This window comes from Schistocerca serialis, chromosome 5, assembly GCF_023864345.2.
Source record: "Schistocerca serialis cubense isolate TAMUIC-IGC-003099 chromosome 5, iqSchSeri2.2, whole genome shotgun sequence".
Classification (NCBI taxonomy): domain Eukaryota; kingdom Metazoa; phylum Arthropoda; class Insecta; order Orthoptera; family Acrididae; genus Schistocerca; species Schistocerca serialis.
In genome coordinates this window covers 838,928,069-838,949,545 of record NC_064642.1, presented here as the reverse complement: position 1 = coordinate 838,949,545, position 21,477 = coordinate 838,928,069, and the positions used below count along the sequence as shown (strand labels likewise).

Sequence of the window (21,477 nt, the reverse complement as noted above, 5' to 3'; positions counted from 1 at the left end):
GTTGATGCAACCTTTATTTATTCATTTATTATTTTGTAAATAGCGGTAGTAATAATGTGTAAAGTGTACATTAAACAAAATTAGATACAAACATTATGTAATGGCATGTTCTGAGAGTACATGAGGTAAACTTGGGCACAAATGAAGGTCTCAGTACAATGGCAGGCCAAGAGTTTAAAGCACAGAAAAGTTAAATGGTGTTAATGCACCACCACTGCATACTGACATCCAGCGACCAGTGATATGGATCACTCCAGTATACAATAAATGGGGAGGGGTAAGGGGTAAGGGGTGGCAAGGGAGGGGGGGGGGGGGGGTTGCAATTGTGTAGGTTCTTTAAATGACCTACACATATCAATAAAAAGTCGCACCATCCCCACGTGGCAGAGATATCATAGGGAGGTATGATTACATCTACGTTGACAGAAAATTTAAAAACAAAACTATCGATTTTTATGTACCTCTTTATGTATATATGTCTGCTTGTGTCTGTATATGTGCGGATGGATATGTGTGTGTGCGAGTGTATACCTGTCTCTTTCTCCCCCTAAGGTAAGTCTTTCCGCTCCCGGGATTGGAATGACTCCTTACCCTCTCCCTTAAAACCGACATCCTTTTGTCTTTCCCTCTCCTTCCCTCTTTCCTGATGAAGCAACTGTGGGTTGCAAAAGCTTGAATTTTGTGTGTGTGTTTGTTAGTGTGTCTATCAACATACCAACACTTTCGTTTGGTAAGTTACATCATCTTTGTTTATATATATACGAGGGCCGTTCAGAAAGTAACCTCCGGTTGATTTAAAAAAATACACCAAGTTAAATAAAAATATTTTAATATATACATCTTACAACTACATCTTTGCACTATTTTTCTACATAGTCTCCATAGCGATTGAGGCACTTATCGTATCTCTTCACAAGCTTTGAAATTCCTTCTGCATAAAAATCACCCGCTTGTGCCTGGAGCCTGCCTGTCACCGCATCTTTGAGCTCTTCGTCGTCATCAAACCGCTGTAACCCGAGCCATTTCTTCAAATGCATGAAGAGGTGATAATCACTTGGCGCCAGGTCTGGGCTGTAAGGTGGATGGTTGATAACGTCCCACTTGAAGGACTCAAGAAGGGCCGTTGTTCTGCGAGCAGAGTGAGGACGGGCGTTATCGTGCAAAAAAACGATACCGGAAGTCAGCATACCACGGCGTTTGTTCTGTATAGCCCGTCGTAACTTTTTTATTGTTTCACAGTACACGTCTTGATTAATGGTCGTACCACGTTCCATGAATTCAACCAACAACACCCCTTTGGCATCCCAAAACACCGTTGCCATCAGTTTTCTGGCAGAAAAAATCTTGCGAGGCTTTTCTTGGTTTGGTAGGTGAATTTGAATGTGCCCACATCTTTGATTGTTCTTTTGTCTCAGGGTTCACGTACTTAATCCAGGTTTCGTCACCGGTCACGATTCTGTTTAACAATGGTTCTCCTTCGTCCTCATAACGTGACAGAAAGTCTAATGCAGAGGCCATTCTTTGAGTTTTGTGGTGGTCGGTAAGAATTTTGGGCACCCATCGTGCACAGAACTTACGGTAACCCAATCTTGCTGTCACTATCTCGTACAAGAGAGTCTTAGAAATCTGTGGAAAACCAGTAGACAACTCCGACATTGAGAAACGTCGATTTTCACGAACTTTTGCATCAACTGTCTGAACGAGTTCGTCAGTCACCAATGATGGTCAACCACTCCTCCCTTCATCATGAACGTTTTCTCGTCCACTTTTAAATAAACGTACCCATTCACGGACAACTCCTTCACTCATAACTCTTGGTCCGTACATGGCACAAAGCTCACGATGAATAGCTGCTGCAGAATATCCTTTGGCTGTAAAAAACCTTATGACAGCACGCACTTCACATTTGGCGGGGTTTTCTATTGCAGCACACATTTCAAACTGCCACAAAAACTAAACTAGCCCAGGTACGGCGTTCACTCGACCACGGCTTGATGCCGACTGACCTGTTGAGTGCGTGAACGCACAGATGGCGTCGCTACTCCCCCCACAACCCACACTGTGACCAATCGGAGGTTACTTTCTGAACCGCCCTCGTATATATATCTCGGTGTCTTGTTGGTCTTTTGAGCTGGTGCAATAAAGACGTATGTAATTGCACTCTACCAGTATTCTTTTAATTAAAAGTTACAATATGCAGAAGACACAAGTTTTCATTCTCGTACCTAGCTACACCTTATTTTCTACTTCCCAATGTGACAAGGGCTTGCATTTTTAAATGGACCTTTTTGGAGATGAAGTCAACCTGAAGAGAGAATAGCCGCCGCAGCCATGTTGTTGTACATCGTTGGGGAGAAAAGTTAAATACCACGACGCGCACCAAAACTAACAGGAATTAACATTTATTCAATGCCACAATGTTCTTAACGTGTACGCATCTATACCTGTGCGCATTTATGGACAAGTTTTGCTGCGGCTAAATGATAATTACTTCAGATCTGGACAATTCACATCATCTCTCCCCCCAACCACTATAATTTTAAAGAATTGTGATAAGTAATTCTTTTTTACACACAGTGATTTACATTCAACTACAGTAAAACACACACACACACACACACACACACACACACACACACACAAAATATAAACTTACATTTTTTTTTAAATTCTATGTAGTAGAAGCAGTTGTCAATCAAGTATAGCAATTTTGGTTTCTGCTTGAAGTTAATCTGGTTGTTACTACATTTTTTACTAATAATATTGTTCAGTTTTTACTAAAATGATAAACACTGTAACCAATTTTGATGATTGTATCGTTAGACGATCATTTTTTTGAGAAAAATTGTACTTAAAAAGTCTTCACAAAGCCGCATCAGCTGTTTTCACCTTCTGCCGTCACAGAGGTTATAGCTGTGGAGCAACATACACAACATAGTCAGCTCATGTCTCGTGTAGATGACTAATGGAAAGAAATTACTAGCCGAAAAAATATGTACTCGCATCTCAAAGAAGAGTGAAGAAAAAAGTATAAGTGACAAACAAACGGAGATTAAGAAGTGCTTTAGACAAGTTACAAGCTGTGCCATCTGCCAAACAGTGTGGTTTAAACCGATTAGGTGAGAAACAAACAATCAAGTCATCAGCCAAACGAAAATTACGAAATGGTTTAAACTGAAGAGGTCAGATGTGGATGAAGCAAAACTTATACAAGCTCCAGAAGTTAACTAACCTACTGATTGCCACCAGAAAACAGAAGCCATACACAAGAAAGGTACTGAAAATTTTTAGGGTAAGTGCTGTATTAGAAATGCCATTGGATAAAGAATCAGAAACCATTTCCACTAAAGTTACTAAATACCCAGGGTTTGCTATCATACACCATAATGTTCAGTCACTCACAAATAAAATTTCCATGTTGGAAGCACTACTCCACTATGCACTAAATGTAGATACAATTTGCATTACTGAACACTGGCTATGAAATGCCGAAGTAAAATTAACCTCAATCTCAGGATATAGATTAGCAAGTCATTTTAGCCGAGAGTTTTCCAAACATGGTGGCTCTGCTATCTTTGTGAAAAAACAAATAAAGTTCTGTGATGTCAGTAAAAGTTATATTGACCCGATTGATCATTATTACTGATTATTCAAAAGCCTACAAAAGAATCTATGGTAGAGTAGTCAAAGAGGCAAAAATTATGTGGAATGACAATTTGATAAGAAACTCATCTAACAAAATGAGATCCACGTGGAGAGTTATAAAGAAAGAAACTTGTAGTTCAGCTCCAAAGAAAAAGAATGTATCATTAACACTAGAAGACTCAAAAGTCACAGACCCAAATTTGATAGTGGAAAAATTCAGTGAATACTTCACTTCACTGGCTGAAGACCTCATTCAAGTACACTGTCAAGGACCAGTCCCAAGTTTCTCCAGCAAGTCAGTGATCTTGACTGCTTCTATGTATGTTTATGAAACAAACCCCAATGAAATTATAAGTAAAATTAAATCATTAAGCAATAAAATGTCAAGTGGTCTTGATGAAGTACCTGATTTCATATTCAAAACATGTGCTCACCACATAGAAAACCCCTTGGCAAAAATTTTCAACCTCTCTTTAAAAACTGGTGTATTTCCAGATGTTTTTAAAATAGCAAAAGTTACACCAATGCTAAAAAAAAGGGTCTTCGGAAAAAAATATCAAACTACCGACCCGTGTCACTGTTAAGTTTCTACTTAAAAATTCTAGAAAAACTCTTCTATGACAGGCTTCTAAGTTTCATAAATAAATATGCACCACTTACAGTACAACAACACGGTTTTAGAAAGTCTAAATCTACACAGACACCAATTTTCGAATTCTTAGACTGCATTTTAAAATCCCTTGATCAACATAAATTAGCTGCAGGTATTTTTCTAGATCTATCAAAAGCCTTTGATATCCTGGACCATAACATTCTGCTCGAAAAATTAGAAAGACGAGGAGTAAGAGGTGTAGCACATAGCTGGTTGTTTTCATACCTAAAAAACTGCAGGCAGAAAGTATCACTTCAGTATGAATTCAACAAAATTAATAAAATAAGAAACAACTCCTTACTTTCTAGCGAATTAACAATAAAACTTGGTGTACTGCAGGGCTCAATCTTAGGTCCATTACTCTTCTTGATTTATGTGGATGGCTTAGTTGAATATACGAGTCCCACAAAAACCATCCTGTTTGCCGATGACACCAGCATATTGCTCACTGGATCCAATCCAGAAACTTTGCAGTCCACAGCAAAAAGTTCTATGGAAAGACTTTCTGAGTGGTTCACAAAAAAACAAACTCATTATAAATACAGAAAAAACTGTGTGTGTCGATTTTCATTTAATTCCTCCAACTAATCAAATGTCTATTCAAGCACAATTAAAAAATGATACCCTAGAAAATGTAAGTGTCACAAAATTTTTGGGTCTATTGGTTCAGCAGGACTTAAAGTGGGGCACACATATAAATAACTTGTCTAGAAAACTATAATCTGTGTGCTATGGCCTAAGAATTTTAAAGGCTACAACAAGCAAAACAACAGTACTGCAGGCATACTATGCACAGTTCCACTCACTAGTCCAATATGGGATCGTTTTCTGGGGATACTCAATTCATAGTATAAAGGTTTTTAGAATGCAACAAGGGCTCTAAGAATAATTTGTGGCCTTAAAAAGATGGACTCCTGTAAATCCCATTTTACTGAGCTTAGTGTTCTAAATGTTCCAAGTTTATTCATTTATGAAACTGTCTTGTTCACTAGGGACTACCTCCTGAAAACAAGCAAACTGCTACAGAACAAAAATGTACACAACTATGGTACCAGAGGGAAATCAAATATACATCAAAAATATCACAGAACAACCACCTATTAGAGGAGCATAATTAACATTGGTGTAATACTACATAATAAGATAACAGAGGAAATAAAAAATGCTACTCATCCAATATTTAAAGCTAAACTAAAGGCATTTCTAATAAAGCACTGTTTCTATTCTGCCAGAGAATTTCTGAATACGTAACAAAATTAATTGTAATAGGTACCTATTTTTAATTTGCCAACTATTTTGCTTATACTATGTATTATTGTAACTTATATTTGACCTGTCCAATATCAATTGTACAATTTGTGCTGTATGATAAAACTGGACCAATAAAAAATCAAATCAAATCAAATCAGATTTTAAAATTTGTTGTTCCACTCACATATTTGAACACATCATCAGTTTTACTTGCTATCTGAGGCAATGTAGGAAGGGTCTCACCCAGATGTAGATGAATGTAGGTTGAAGCAGAATATTAGCTTAAAGGAAAAAACAGGTTGGGATTAAATTAGAATAGGAAAAGAAGAATTCTGCTTCTAGGTAGCAGTCATGGGAGGGGTGTAGGCCAGCGGCTTCAGCACGAATTAGGCGCAGGGTAATAGGTCACAAGTTTTGTGAAACCATGTGCTAGCCTTAGCCAGGTGACAGCAAACTTAGGTCAGTTATGCAGGAACTCTGAGAAGGAACATCAGGTTATTATAATTGGAGGAGCAGGAGACAGCCTGGCTATGAATCCAAGATAAATCATTAGGAGTGACCTGGATAAAACAGGAGCAGAAAATGGGCACACAAATGTGGGGTTTGTGGAGCTCTTTCTATGCCATGATCGGCTCTGGATAAACACTGCTATAAGGCACGACTGGACAGGATGCCCCAGACACCGGCAAAATCTCATGTAAGTGTTGTTCCAGTTGATGCTATTGGTAAGTGGGAATACACCTGCACCTAAATATGAAGGGGAAAGACAAGGTCGCTTCTCTATTAGTAGATACTGTAAGGAGGGCCACAGTTACACATGGGACGATCGCTGTGGTTAATGGGACCAGGCAAACAGGTTCTTTAGATTAAAGCCAAAGTCCAGACAGACAACAATCAAGAAAAATAGTACAAATGAAGCCATATGTACAGCAAATAGAGATAAAGCTATGGGTACTATCAACTTACTTCACCAAAATATCAGGGAAACAAAAAATAAAGTAGATGAGCTATTAGTGTGTTTAGATGATCTCAAAAATAAGAATGTGATTGATATACTTTGTCTGTCTGAACACCATGTAACTGTGGGGATGGAAAGTGTCAGTACAAATGGGTATAATTCAGCATCTTACACTTGCAGATCTAGCATGGATAAAGGAGGAATTGCCATTTACACAAAACAAGGGTACAAATACAGAACTGTAGAAGTAAGCAAATTTTGTGTTGATCAGCACTCTGAAGTTTGTGCATGTGAACTGCAGCTAGCTAGTGTATGTTGATATTAGCAACAGTGCACAGGTCCCCATTAGGAGAATGGGAGCTATTCATAAAAAACGTTTGACTTCCTATTATGCTGTCCGTCAGACAGAAAGAAGAAGTTATTAATCTGTGGTGATTTCAATATAAACTTTCTAAGCAACTCTGATAGGAAAAGTGAACAAGAAGTGTTATTAATGACATGTAACTTAGAATCAATGATCAATTTCCCTACACATATAGCTCAAGACAGTAGCACTCTAATAGATAATGTATTTGTAAAGCAAGAGGATGCAGAACTAACACATGCTTTCCCTGTGACAAATGGATTATCAGACCATGATGCACAATTGATTAACTTACAAAACCTAGCAGGGTGTACAGTTCAGAAACCATTAAGTAACAGTGTAAGGTTGCTCAGTCCAGTACCTATAGAGCACTTCAAAGAAAGTTTAAGAAATGTTAATTGGGGAGATGTACCTATATAATGAGCCAAATGCTAATGATAAATGCAACATATATCTTGATAGGTTTATATCCCCTTCTGAACATTGTTGCCCAAAAAAATTACTAAATGTAACACCATTTTTCAAAGAAACCTTGGATTGCTAAAAGTATTAAAATGTCTCCAGAAAGAAAAAGAAAACTGTATGAGATAGCAAGAATTAGTATAGACCCAGGAGTAATTTTACACTATAAAGTTATTGTAACATAGTGAAAGAAGTTGTCAGAAAATAAAGAGATACATATGTTAGAGATGAAATTAACAACTCGGGCAATAAAATCAAATCAATATGGAATGTTGTTAGAAGGGAGACAGGAAAAGTAACCACGGGGGTATGTAGTATTACTATTAAGGGGAATGAGACTATTTTAACCAACAGTACACAAGCAGTTAATGTATTTAACAACTACACAAGCCGCTAATGTATTTAACAACCATTTCTTAAGTGTAGGTAAAAAACTTGGTGAGAACAGCTCGAGAAAAAAAAACAAGCAGCACGTGGAAGAGTCAGTTTGGAGAAATCTTAAATTAATTTTCACCTAACAACCTCTTATGAAATAAGGAAAATCATTAAATCTTTGAAAAATAAATGTTCACTTGGAGTAGATGACATCTCTAACAAGATATTAAAACAATGTGGAGAATTTACAACTGATGTTCTGAGTCACATATGTAATGCATCACTAACTCAAGGTAGTTTCCCAGACAGTTTAAAATATGTCATTGTCATAGCCTCTCTAGGAAAAATGGGACACCACATATGTCAATAATTACCGGTCAGTATCCTTGCTTACAGCATTTTCAAAAATCACCAAGAATGTAATGTACTCAAGAATGGTTAGCCATCTCAACAGTAATGGGATACTTAGTAAATCACAGTTCGGATTTCAAAAATGCTGTTCTACTCAGACAGCTATATACAATTTCACTGTCCATGTAATAGAGTCTTTAAATAGTAAAATATCGCCAATAGGAATTTTCTGTGACTTATCCTAAGCATCTGATTGTGTGAACCATGACATTATATTACAGAACTTGCAACTCTACAGTATAAATGGAACAGCATATGAATGGTTTAAGCCATATCTACAAAAGAGGAAACAAAAAAGTTTCTTTCTATGGTTTAGATGATTTAAGGAAGTTTGCCACTTCATGTAACTGGAGTGAAATTACATTAGGTGTTCCACAGGGTTTGGTCCCGGGTCTCCTTCTGTTCTTGATATAAATGAATGATCTTCCTACCTTCTCTGAAACAAGAAGCTAACCTGACACTATTTGCTGATTATGCAAGCATCATTATTTATCCAGTAAAAGAAACTCCAATAGAAAATGATACAACTAATGAATTTGCAAAAGTTGTTCATTGCTTTTCTGCAAATGGGCTTGCTCTGAACTTAAAAAAAAAAAAAAACACAGTACATCCAATTTTCTGCCACAAGGAGTACAGTTCCTTCAATAAAAATAACACATCAACAGAAGTCAGTAGACAGGGTAGAGCATACTAAGTTTGTAGGTGGACATATAGATGAGATTCTTAATTGGAAAAATTCATATTTTGGATCTCCTAAAGCGACTAGGTTCAGGAACTTTGCAATCAGAATAATTGCCAATTCTGAGAATATAGAAATTAGTAAGCTAACATACTTAGCACAATTTCACTCTCTGATGTCATACGGAATTATATTTTGGGGTAACTCAACACTTGGGCAAATGTATTCACTGTTCAGAAGAAAGAGGTTAGAATAATTTGTGGGACTCATAGTCGCACATCTAGGCATCTGTTTAAAAGGTTAGGAATTCTTACAACAGCCTCATAGTACATTTACTCACTAATGAAATTTGTTCTCAATGACATGGACCATTTTAAAAACAACAGTGACATTCATGATTATGATACTAGAAGGAAGAAAGACTTACACTCTCCTCTTCTTTACCTATATTTGGCACAGGAAGGGGTAAAATATGCTGCTGTAAAACTTTTTGATAAATTACCAGATGAAATAAAATGTTTGACAGACCATACATGAATTCTTGAATAGGAATAAATAAATTTATAGGTATAATATATGAGTTTTGTGCCATTTAATAATATGGGGTACATGGTAAAAATTTTAAGCATAAAAAAATTGATTCATGTATGCATTTATTATGCACTTGACACATTCCACATCATAATGGTTACTGTGAGAATGATCAATGGAACACATAACCAAAACAAATGAAACTGATTGTTGCCCACAGCAACAAGGTCTTGCAATGCAGACTTTGTCTGCCCACTTTCTACTGCCTTTCTTATGTAAATCTTGTCCCCTCCACACTTCTCTACTGCTCCACTTCACTGTGTGATAACACCTTCCTACATGGGCTATAGTTTCTGCAAAAATACTTAACAGCTATTTAAGAAGCATAAAAAAATCGAAAAATTGTGTAATTTAAGACAGAAATATAGTGAATACACATCTTTTATGAGTTTTTATTGTTTTTAAAAATTTAAGTGAAGGTACTCTATTTTGCAGAAACATACAGACAGAATAAAAACATTCTTGTATTCAGATTTGGGTCTGTTCGCTACTTAATAAATTCATGAATTTCATTTACAGTTCGGCACTGGAATAGACATTCCGGACATTTCTTTTGAAATCTGCCTTTAACGTTAAGGACTTTTGAATCACAGAAATTATTCAATACTCGAGATGAGAGTGAACTCAAGCACAGTTTTATAAAAAATGTCAATAATCCACTCACTCTGCTACGGTCTGCTATAGGAGGAGATCAGTACAAGGAATCAGCTTCAGTTATATATTTGGCAGGATCTAATATAGATTAAGGCATGCATGGCAGTTAAAGTTGAAAAAGTCAATTTGTTTTCACATTGAAACAATAAGAGGAATTTATAACCCACTGCCTGCCATATTGCCATATAACAACAAGGGAAATTTCTGGATGAACTAAAACATAAAATAAGGACTGTAGAGGACTGATGTATCACACATGTAAACACGCAACAGAAAACATTATTCACACTAGTTTTTGAGCTCTTTACCTTCCTCCAGCAAAAATGCACATATTCACACACACAACCACACAAACTCCCAAGCACACTCTCCCACAACTATAGAAAGGTTGACTAATGATTATTGATTATTGAGAGCAGTTGCCTGCACAGCTGCAGGTGCTGAGGATGTAGAGAAGGACACACAAGGCAAGGAGGGATAGTGGGATTAATGTGGGGAAGATCTTTCGACAGATGACTCAGTGGCTGCACACCAAGACAAAAGTAGTGCAGAAGATAGAGGGGAAAGGAAAGGGGGACAGGGGTGAGAGAGAGGGGTGAAGTGGGAAGATGGGGAGGGGTGAGAGAGGGGAGGATATAGGAGGGGGAGGGAGTGAGAGAAGAGGGATAGGGGCAAGAGAGGGAGGGGGTGGGAGGGGAAGGGGGGGAGAGAGGAGTGGGGAGGGGAAGGGGAGTGAGGAGGGAAGTGGAGAGGGTGCGGGTAAGAGGAGGGGAGGGGAGGTGGCAGATGGGGGGAGGTAGACTGGGAGGAGAGGGGGAGGGAGAGGGGGAGGGGGAGGGAGAGGGGGAGGGAGAGGAGGAGGGGGAGGGAGAGGTGGGAGTGAGAGAAGGGGAGGGGAAGAGAGGGGGAGGGGAGAGAAGAGGGGGGAGAGGGGAGGGGAGAGAAAAAGGGGAGGGAGGGAGGGGAGAGGGAAAAAGAGAGGGGGGAGGGAGGGGGAGAGAGAGAGCCCACTTGACACGACACGAGGCAGGAGGAGGGGGGGAGGGAGCAGCAGGACATAATCTGGACAGGAAACGAATGCTGTAGACAGATGAGAGAAGGGAAAAGGTCAGGTGAGGCAGTGGTAGACAGTTAAATGGAGGTTTAGGCCAAGGGGATTGTACAAGTGCAGGATATGGTGGAGAGACAATTCCCACCTGTGTAGTTATAAGAAACTAGTGCTGCCAGGGAGTATCCAAATGGCTCCCTTAGTGAAATAGTTGTGGGAGTCACCTGTGTTGTGGTGCACAAAATGTTCGGCAACTGGTTGGTCATATTTGCAGTTTGCCATAGTTTGGAGGTAACTATTCATGCGAGTAGATGGTTGATTACTTGTCATGCCCACATAGAACACTGGGTAGTAACTGCAGCATAGCTGACACAAAACATGGTTGCTTTTAAATGTGGCCCTGCCTTTTATTGGCTAAGAAATGCCAGTGAGTGGACTGTGATAGGAGATGGTTAGGTGTGTGGGACATATTTTGCACTGGAGTTAACCACAAGGGAATGACCCATGGGGTGCATTCGGAGTAGGTTTGGAATAGGGACGGATAAGTATACTCTGTAAACTGCGTGGGCAGTAGAACACTGCACGATGTGAACAGGATACTGTCTGTCAATAAGGTTTTATCGAGCTAGTCCACAGACAGATCTGCTGTGTCATCTCCTGAAACACCAGTAAACCTGTTAACCAGCCACCGACCAGCACTCCTCTGATCTGCTAGTATCACCTTGGCCTTGAAAAGATCAACAAAAAGCTCAACCACACCCTTCACCAGGTTTTCAACTACCTCTCATTACACCCTGAGATGAGGGACATTGTACCTTAAATCATACCCACATCAACCAAAGTAGTGGTTTGCCAAGCACCAGACCAACAGAATATCCTTGCCATACAGCTCCCAATCCTGCACCCCATGGGTCATTTCCTTCTGGTCAACACAGGAGCAAGACACTTCCATACACCAACCCACCATCCACCACCTCGTACTGCAGTCAAGTCATATGCATTGTAATGTTCTGATATAGGCTAGATGAAGTGTATGAGAACTTTAGGGGAGTTTCAGGTGAGACATAGTTTTCGAGCAGTCAGGAGCAAATGCCGAAAGACAAACATCCAGTGATAGCAGGTAGCTCCTTGGGTCAGCACCAAACACTGTCACAGGGAGCACCTACAAGTGGTGTGGATTTTGCGACTCTTGGAGGATACTTGTAGGAGATTCAAACAATCAAAAAGTCAGGATGGAATGAAGACAATATTATGAAAAGGATAATTGCTACTCACCATATAGCAATGATGCTGGGTCAAAGATGTGGACAACAAAACAACTTTGCGACAGTCTTTTTGTTGTGCCTATCTGACTCGGCATCTCCACTATATGGTGAGTAGCAACTATCCTTTCACAATATTATAGGAGACTCAAGGAATTCTAGAGTTTCATAACAATCAATTACTTTATTCCAACTTAACTACTACACTGAAGACCATTTATAAACATAGATGAGAGAGAACAGAAGAAGAATCACCCAGTGCTTCATTAAGTACAAACATTTGAGAGCAACATTAAAAGTGAGAAAACAGACTTAAATTGGACATTACCCAAGGTTGGTGTTGAGCAACACGTAATCCCAACACTCTGACTGACAAATACTTGGAATACGAAAACCTGAGGCTTTAGAAAGTATTCTGACAGCACAATGTTTCTGCAGCCACCCCACTAACACTACTGGAATGTCACAGTCATTTGCCAGTCTAACATGGGGCTTTTCTCCTTCATGGTGCCTCCAACCAACTCCATTTTGCATCCTTCCCCTTCTTCTTCTCTGCTGGATGACTGCTTCTAGCATTCAGACTAACAAGCTGTACATTTGGTAGCAACAGCATCCAGCTGAAAGCTAAACATCACTGCCCTTCTTAGTACGGTAAGGAACAACAGTGTTTTACATCGCCATGCTTCACCCTGCAGACGCAGGCTTCTATCTCATGAGCAGAGGCCTCTACTTCAGCAGTTTTCTTCATTTTCCCTCTCAATCTAACTTCTGTGAAACTACTGATGCGGCTATTCTTAGGTGTAATGGTCATTCTTGCTGCATGTGCTAAGAAATGCCTGTTTATGATTATCGCCTACTTACAACAACATGTAGATGGTTGTGGAGATACTAATTAGTTCTCTTTATCATGACTTATACCCTGGGACAGCTGTCCAAGCATTTGCAGTTCGTAAGTTTCCTCCATTACTATTTCCCTAGAGTAACCTAAAAGCTACGATTTACGCCTGTACCTACAGTGTGTCTCTGGTTTCTTGCCTCGGAGCACTCTTGCTGACTCTCAACAGTCTCAAGCTTAACAGTGAATGATTCAATAAGTTGTTAATATATGACAGCATTTCCTTTCCAATGGCCAATGGCCTTGCCACACTGATAATACTGGTTCCCATCAGATGACTGAAGTTAAGTGCTGTCAGGCTTGGCTAGCACTTGGGATGTTGGTAAGCGGGATGCACTCAGCCGTTGAGACAACCAGGTAAGGAGCTACTTCATTGAGAAGTAGTAGTTACGGTCACAAAAACTAACAATGGCCAGAACAGCAGTGGGCTGACCACATGCCCCTCCACAACCACATCCCGTGACGCCTATAACCTGCTGTGGCAATCACTTGATACCATTTGGGCCCCCCAGGGCCCATCCAGACAGAGAATTTCCTACCCAATAAAAGGCAAGGTCATGTGTAAAATCCGAAAAGTTTACATCAGCTATGCTGCAATTACTCTGCAGCATGCTATGTGGGCATGACAAGTAACCAATTGTCTACTTGCATGAGTGGCCATCGTCAAACTGTGGCAGTCTGCAAACTTGATCATCCAGTTCCCGAACATGCTGTGTACCACAGCACAAATGACTTCAACAGCTGCTTCAGTAACTGCGCAAATGGATTCCCCTACCAGAATAGTTTCTCTGAACTACATAGGCGGGACTTCCCTCTCCAACACATCCTGCACTCACGCAATTCCTCTGATCTAAACCTCCGTTAATCAGTTCCTCATTACCTTTTCCCTTCTCTCTTCTGTCCTCACCACTCCTTTTCACTCCAGATCATGTACTGTCTTCTCCCAGCACTCTCCCCCCACCCCCAGAGGTGGCATGCATTCTCTCTCTCTCTCTCCCCCCCCCCTCCCTTCTACCCTTTTCCATCCTTCCTCCTTCCTTCCTGTCTCCCTCTTCATCTCTACCTTCCTCTCCCTTCCTCCCATCCCTTTCAACCCCACTTCCTTTCTCTATCTCTTACAAACTCTACCCTCTGAATTTCTTTTGTCTTGTTGTGCAGACACTGAGTCATCTGTCGAAAGACCTCCTTCCCACTATCCTACTAACCCCTCAGTTCTAGTGCATTCTTCTCTCCTCCCTCCCCACCACCATCTGCGCAGGCAAGTGCTCTCAATAAGTGATAATCAACAGCCAGTCTCACTGCAGGAATGTGGTTGGGTGCCTGTCTGCCTAAATATGTGTACTTTTTCTAGAGAAAGCGTAAGAGCTCAAAAGCTAATATGAATACTGTTTTCTACTGCATGTTTCTATATGCCACACCTCACTCCACTGGTTTCTCTTATATTATACTGTTGTTTAGATCTAGCAAGTACACATTAAAAAGGGTTTGAGCCTATTCCTCGAGCCAATATGACATTTAAAGTTACATGCAGCAGTTTAAATAATAAAATGTGTATTAAATAAAACACTCATACTCAAATGTTTACAAGGAAGTAATCAGTTTATTTTAACTTCGAGTCTCTACATTACATAACTTACCCCACCATCTATTATGTATAATCCTTTGTCTTTCTTCACAATATTGCAGTGAGACCTTGACACATACATTGATAGGCAATTGATTTCATTATATCGTGCCCTTCCAACTCTGTACTGTAAACAGAATTTCAAACTGTTATCATATCTGTGTTACATGATATGGAGTATGTGAACTTACACTACATCTTACTTGTTGAACATGTTATACTTGTTGGATAATAGATGAGAAGCAAATATGCCTAAAATGATTGGAGTTATAAATAAAGATGTTTTTGGTTAAAATGAAAGCATGTACTGGAGATGTTATGGTAATAAAACAGTGAGACCACATGACCTAGAGAGAGACGTAAACAAATAAGAATTGTTTCTTCTCTGTAACATCTGAGATTTATAACGAGGTGCACATTTATAAGGAACTATTACAACATCTATTATTTTTGCTTATATAAGGTTCCAACTGTTTGAAGAATAAATTATGACTTCTCAATTAGATATTTTAGCTGTTGTTCTTGTTGTTGTTGTTATCTTCATTCTGAAATATGTCACAATTTTGTACAATAATAGAGAAGCAGATGTGCCTAAACAGAATGGAGCTTTAAATGAGGATACATTTGCTGAAAATAAAACCATATTTACAGAACTTGCTAATAGTGATACAAGGGCAGGATCATGTGACACACAGAGCTATGTAAACAAATACGAAATGTTTCTTCTCTGTAACATTGGGGATTTATATTGTTACAGCTATTATTTTTGCTCATGTATAAGGCTCCCCACTGTTTCAAGAAAATTCCAACTTGACAATTAGGAGCAGCTGCAAAAGTTACAAAGTGTAACATAAAACAAACAAGGTATCTGGCCTTGTAAGTAAGATATGGACATAATGTTGAAGGAAATCACGAGTTTACACAGCACACAACATTGTCTTCACTGATAATGATAAAATATTTTGATAAGCTAGATGTTAAAATGATTAAAATAAACAAATACGCCAGGATGTAAAGATCACGATAAAAAGAAAAAGCTTAGCATTGCATGAAACTCTCTCTCTCTCTGTCTTGTAAATTCTTGATTGCCTTCATCATGGTGTCCATATTCTACCTACTAGGTCCAATGGCCTATTTGTTTTTTCTTATACTTCATAACTTTTGTTGCTGCTGATTGTGAAGTTAGGATTATTTTTTGAAACAATTGGAGCCTTAAGTGAGCAAAAATAATGAGTGCAATAATGGGTCCCTATAAACATCCACCATGTTATAAGTCCCCGATGCCAATGAGAAGAAACAGTTCTTATTTCTTTACAAATCTCTCGGAGTCACAAGGTCTCACTCTTTTATCCCTACAGCATGTCCTGCAAATACATTCTCATTTTTAGCAAAAACACCCTAATTTAGAATTCCAACCTGTATACATTTGTATGTGTGGCAATGAACATCAGACAAAACAGAGATGAGCTAAGCACACTGAAAAACATTAAAGCATCAGCTTTGAAAGACTGAGAAATCAATCAGGCAAAATACAGTTTTAAAAAGAGATCCACAGCAGCTGCATCAACCATAAAAAAAAGAAAAATATAAAGAAAGAAAGAAAGAAAAATAAAGAAAGAAAGAAAGGAAAGAAAGAAAAGATGTGATCTCCGTTTATCACAATTCCCTTGTCTGTTGTCTGAAAACAGAATGCACCCAGTAAAATGTAATGCACTAACTGTAGAGGGAGAACAAGGCTTGTATACAGTAAGCAGATTAAAGTGGATATAGGTTGCAGTGGTAATGCAAAGATGAAGAGGCTTGCACAAGGTGGTCCATGTGGAGAGCTACATCAAACCAGTCTGAAGATACATCATCTTCATCAAATCATCATCATTGTCAACAACAATTAAAACATAAATAGACAGACCAAGGCTACTGTATTTTCTCTGTCTGAGTGTGCAGATGATATTACATCATGGCAGCAGTATATCTACATGCACACCATAAGCTGGGTGTTCCCAAGTTAGATGACAACCAGCATCCATGTGAAAGTGGAAGTGTCTTTTTCATGACAAGTTATGCAGATTATCATCATCTTGCCTTTCGCTGCTGTGGGTGTGTATACATGCCCTGCTACATTGCTGCTCAGGTGAATAAAGAGCTAGTTGTGTTTCACAGGAACGATGTTTTCTGAACCCATGTTGACTGTGTGTCAATAGGCATAGTGTTGTGGAAAACGGTGGACAGCATACTGCACATGTTTTGCGCCAGTCACATGGAAATTAATAATACGATTTGATTTTTATTGATGCTTTTTATGTGCTTTTTTGCTTCTGGACAATTAAAAACCGATGTGATTGATCCTTTTTATGCGGTTTTTGGCTTCAGGACAATTAAAAACCGATGTGACTGATACTTTTTATGTGGTTTTATGCCTCAGAACAATTAAAAACCCATGTAAGTGATGCTTTTTATGCGGTTTTGACCTCAGGACATTAAAAATAGATTTTTCCCATCTTATGAGATATGACCTTGCCATGGTGGATGGGCTTACTTAACTAACAGTATCACAACTGTACACCCATGCACACTGAGTAGTACAGTTTGTTTAAAGTCAAACATACACCTTAGGTATCGTTGTATGATTCATTCTTCATTTTTAGTTGACCACTATTAAATCATGATGCTTACAGCGCCCTCTTTTGCTACATTTTGTAACTATTTGTTTTTCTTCTGCCATAAGTTTTCCCCCTTCTCCGATAATATTCCATATCAATTTGAAGTTATTCTGACCAGTGGTGTTATTTCTACAGTGGTTTGAAAGTTGAACTTTAATTATAATGTTTCTGTATTTTTAATTATTTCTAGTTCATATTCCACATCATGGTCTCTATCCCATCTCCTTTGATTATCATTAACATAAAATTAGGTAGAAGCAGAAAGTGTGAAAAAGCTATCTATGATGTTAATGTTACTTAACACAAATTTAATCTTTCATTTTGTTGTCACAATGCTACAAAGGCCAGTTCCCCTGCTCTTGGTAATCAGAAGTCCATACCTGGCTCTAAAGCTGGGTTTCTACTGGCATGAATTTCTTACAAGTAGATCCCCTGCTACCACTCCCATAATTCAACATACGTGTGGAAACATGCAATTTGCATGTTGTTATACCAACTTACACCTAACTTTTGAAATTTAAGTGGCGTTCTACCTCCTCCACCATCATCTACAAGTTTCAGCAACTATGATTAGTGGATCTGCTCTCATTCTACTCTGATTCATTCAACAGCACAGATCTAGAATTGTTTGTTTATTTACGTGAAAAGTTAGTATCATACCAAAATAATGTGCTTGTTCTTCAACTAAGTTAATGAATACCTTCTAAAGTGACAAAATATTCTTAAACTATGTGACAGGGACATCTTTTTAACATTCAACAACTCTTTATAATCATTTATTTGTATCAGAGTAACATATCATCTTTCAAAGCGACGAAATGATTAAACAGTATCGTTACTGGCAGAATGGACTTGTCGAAGTTCATATTACAGCAGAACACTCAATACTGTAAAGGTATTTTTTATTTCAGTATAGTGATAATAAGGTCTTGCTTTAGTCATTGAGTGTAAGTATTATGGCGAAATAGAAGTTTATTTTTAACTTTAGAGAATTAAAACTACTCTTGTCCATCATTAAAATCCTATGCAAATGTGACAGTGTTCATATTGGCGCTGTTACTGAGTGATTACTTTTCTCCACAGCTTTATAAATTCTGATTACAAAATAAGTGCTGCACCAGCGAAACAAACATATACAAATATTGCAGTGACATCAGTTTGCCAGATGTGTCAGTGTTACTTCTAATTTAATGTGAGGTGGCATGACAGCTTGCATACGTGTACTAGATCTTGCTACAGAGCCACAAATATAGCTCAAAAAGGATTTCAAAATTGATGTTACTCATTCAAAAATGATTTTAAAATGAATGCTGTCTCAAGCAAATAACTTCCTCATTAGCATACTGGATGTTCCCAAGTGATTGCTACAAGATGTTCACTCCCATACCCAACTTTAATAAAAAAAATATGACCTTTTAAGTTGAAAAAACTTTTTGAGTATCCCATTCATCAAAAAACAAAGTTCATTGTATATTTTATTTTTAGTTTCAGAAATGTTGATGTGCGAAATCAGATGATTGTTTTTATACACACTGTTTATAATTCACTAGGTCTCAGTGTGGTTTCAGGCCCCAATGGTTCATATTCAAAGATGTGAAAATGTTATTTCTTTCGTGCAAGCTTCTTTTGAATCAAAAACATCTACTGAAGGCACTCTAGCTGATCTGATTAATGTATTTGATTTAGTAAACTGGAGATACCAAGGCATTATGGCATCCACGACTTGGAACCTTTGCCTAAGGATCAATTCTTCAGTCACTGTCATTTGCAATGTTTGTTAATGATCTTCAGAGTAATTTGTCATGTATATCTGTACATGATGCAGATGACACAATGACTGCAAATTCTGGAAAAGATGTGAACAAACTGAAACTACAAAACGGTGAGTCCTTCAAGTTATCAAATACTTGGTTTAATGCCAATGAATATCTGGTAAACTACTTGGCATGTATATGGATGCAGATTTTATCTGTTGAGTAAACTACATAAATGTCTTTCTGAAAAACTGTACCTTTGTTCATATTGTGCATTCTTTCACTTTTATATAAGATTTGGTTTTGTTGGGTGGGGTGATTCTCCTGGAGAAAAAAAATGTAGCAGAAGTAGAGCATTAGCTGTTTCCATAACTGAAACATCTTGTGGGCCTAATTCCAAACAGTAAATTGTATTAATAGTTACATGTCTCTTCATACAGAGTTGTCCCTTTGCTTTAAAAGAAAACCACCACCAGTATAGCCTAAGGCAGCCTGTGCACAAACATAATACTTATCAAATATTAAAAACAGATACACAAACAACTAGAGAAAACGCAGTGTAGTTACAAGTGTCTAGTTACAAGACGTTTTAGTATATTACCTTCATAGGTACCACAGGTCTCACTAAAGTGGCTGAAAGAGAAGGTCTATCTTAAACTTGAAGAATATGAGAATTGTGTAGCGGTTGATCTTAATTAATAATTAATTAACAAAGTTTACAGCTTCCACCACCTGAGGAGGTGCAGTGGGGAATTAGTCCACATTAAAGAAGAATTACATGATTGTCAGAACACTCAATAAAGAAGTAGATCAGAAATTGAAATAATGGCCGTAATCTAAACATACTGTCTCACAAAAGGGAAAACACTTCATCCTGACAACTCATTGAAGAGCCCAGACTACTTCTGTGCTGTAAATCTGAATAAGAAAAATAAACAGAAACCCAGGAAAAAATAACGATTTTGAAGGGGGTTTCATCGAAAAATATTGTTGTTGTTCTTAACTATGTGACCAATAGTTGAGATTATAGTAGCACACGAGCCATTACCAGCAATTCAATAAAGAAACTTTAGAATACCTGCTTGGTTGATGAGTAATTATTAAAGCCATCAACTCTGCTGTTGAAGAATGAGTGGGAAGACCGTCAATCACAATTTCTAAGGACTAAAACTGTTTCATTGGTTCCACAACTATGTCATAGAATTGAGAAGCAATGGAGTCCACCTGGCACAGTGATCCAGCTCGCCATCAGTGTCCGCTACACACCATGCTGCACAGCAACTGTGGTGAGCTGTACTTAATTCATACTACTTTTTTGTGACAGTAGTACCTACTGTGAAATAATTTAAAAGTGTCTACATCCAAAAACAGAGACGTTGAACGAAATATATATACGCCAGCTTGACAGTTCATGGGGTCGCGGGTAAATATTCAAATGGTCATTTCTTTTGTTATGTAGTTATGAATAAGCACTTAAATTTTGTGTGCATGCTTTACACCTTCCTTTGATATTTACAAGAGCCTGGAAACTACTTTTGCAGTCTGGCAGAAAGTAGTGGAGAACATACTGAGCATAATTTCCAGTCTGCAAGTCCAGATTCCTCTTTATGCTCACTGAAAGAAAATGTGCCTCTTTGCTGTTTACTCAGCAGGATCAGGAACTACGATTATTAGTAAAACTTTTGAGTTTTAACTGATTGCTATATTCTGTAAAAGTTCACATGTACAAAATATAATAACATCCCTGATAATAATAATAATAATAATAATGGTAACGACACTGCTAGCCAACTGGAAAATGATTTAAATCCAAATAGAGGTGTTTTGCAGGATATGCTTCCTGCAACCACCCTAGAAGGAAAACAAAGACAGAGGATGAGATGGTCAGATGAAGTTAATCGACACCTCATGTTCTGTTATTACCAAGCAACAAACCTAGGAACCAACACAACTGGATACAGATCACAAGTATACACAACATTTATTACCAGATACCCAGAATTAAAATTTTTAACAGAACAACGACTAGCTGATCAGATCTGTGTAATAATAAAAAATGACAGGATACCCCAGTCAGAATTAGAAAACATCAAACAACAAGTACAACAAATACTGGAACAAAATAATGTGCAATCAGAAGAAGAAGAAGAAAATACAGTAATGGACTCAAACATCCCAGAGCAAACAAACAA

The 21,477-nt window shown here is 38.2% G+C and overlaps 1 protein-coding gene across 4 annotated transcripts in view; it reads right to left on the bottom strand.

Annotated features, from left to right (window-relative positions):
* Positions 1 to 21,477, bottom strand: part of LOC126480969 (molybdenum cofactor biosynthesis protein 1-like) — a 343,445-nt gene that overhangs the window by 308,902 nt on the left and 13,066 nt on the right. For 3 of the 4 annotated variants that reach the window (XM_050104404.1, XM_050104403.1, XM_050104405.1), the window contains exon 3: positions 14,885 to 14,998. The exons of the other annotated variant lie outside the window; for it this stretch is intronic. In XM_050104404.1, coding sequence (XP_049960361.1) covers positions 14,885 to 14,998 — 114 coding nt within the window. The remainder of the gene's footprint in view (positions 1 to 14,884; positions 14,999 to 21,477) is intronic. 4 annotated transcript variants of the gene reach the window in all.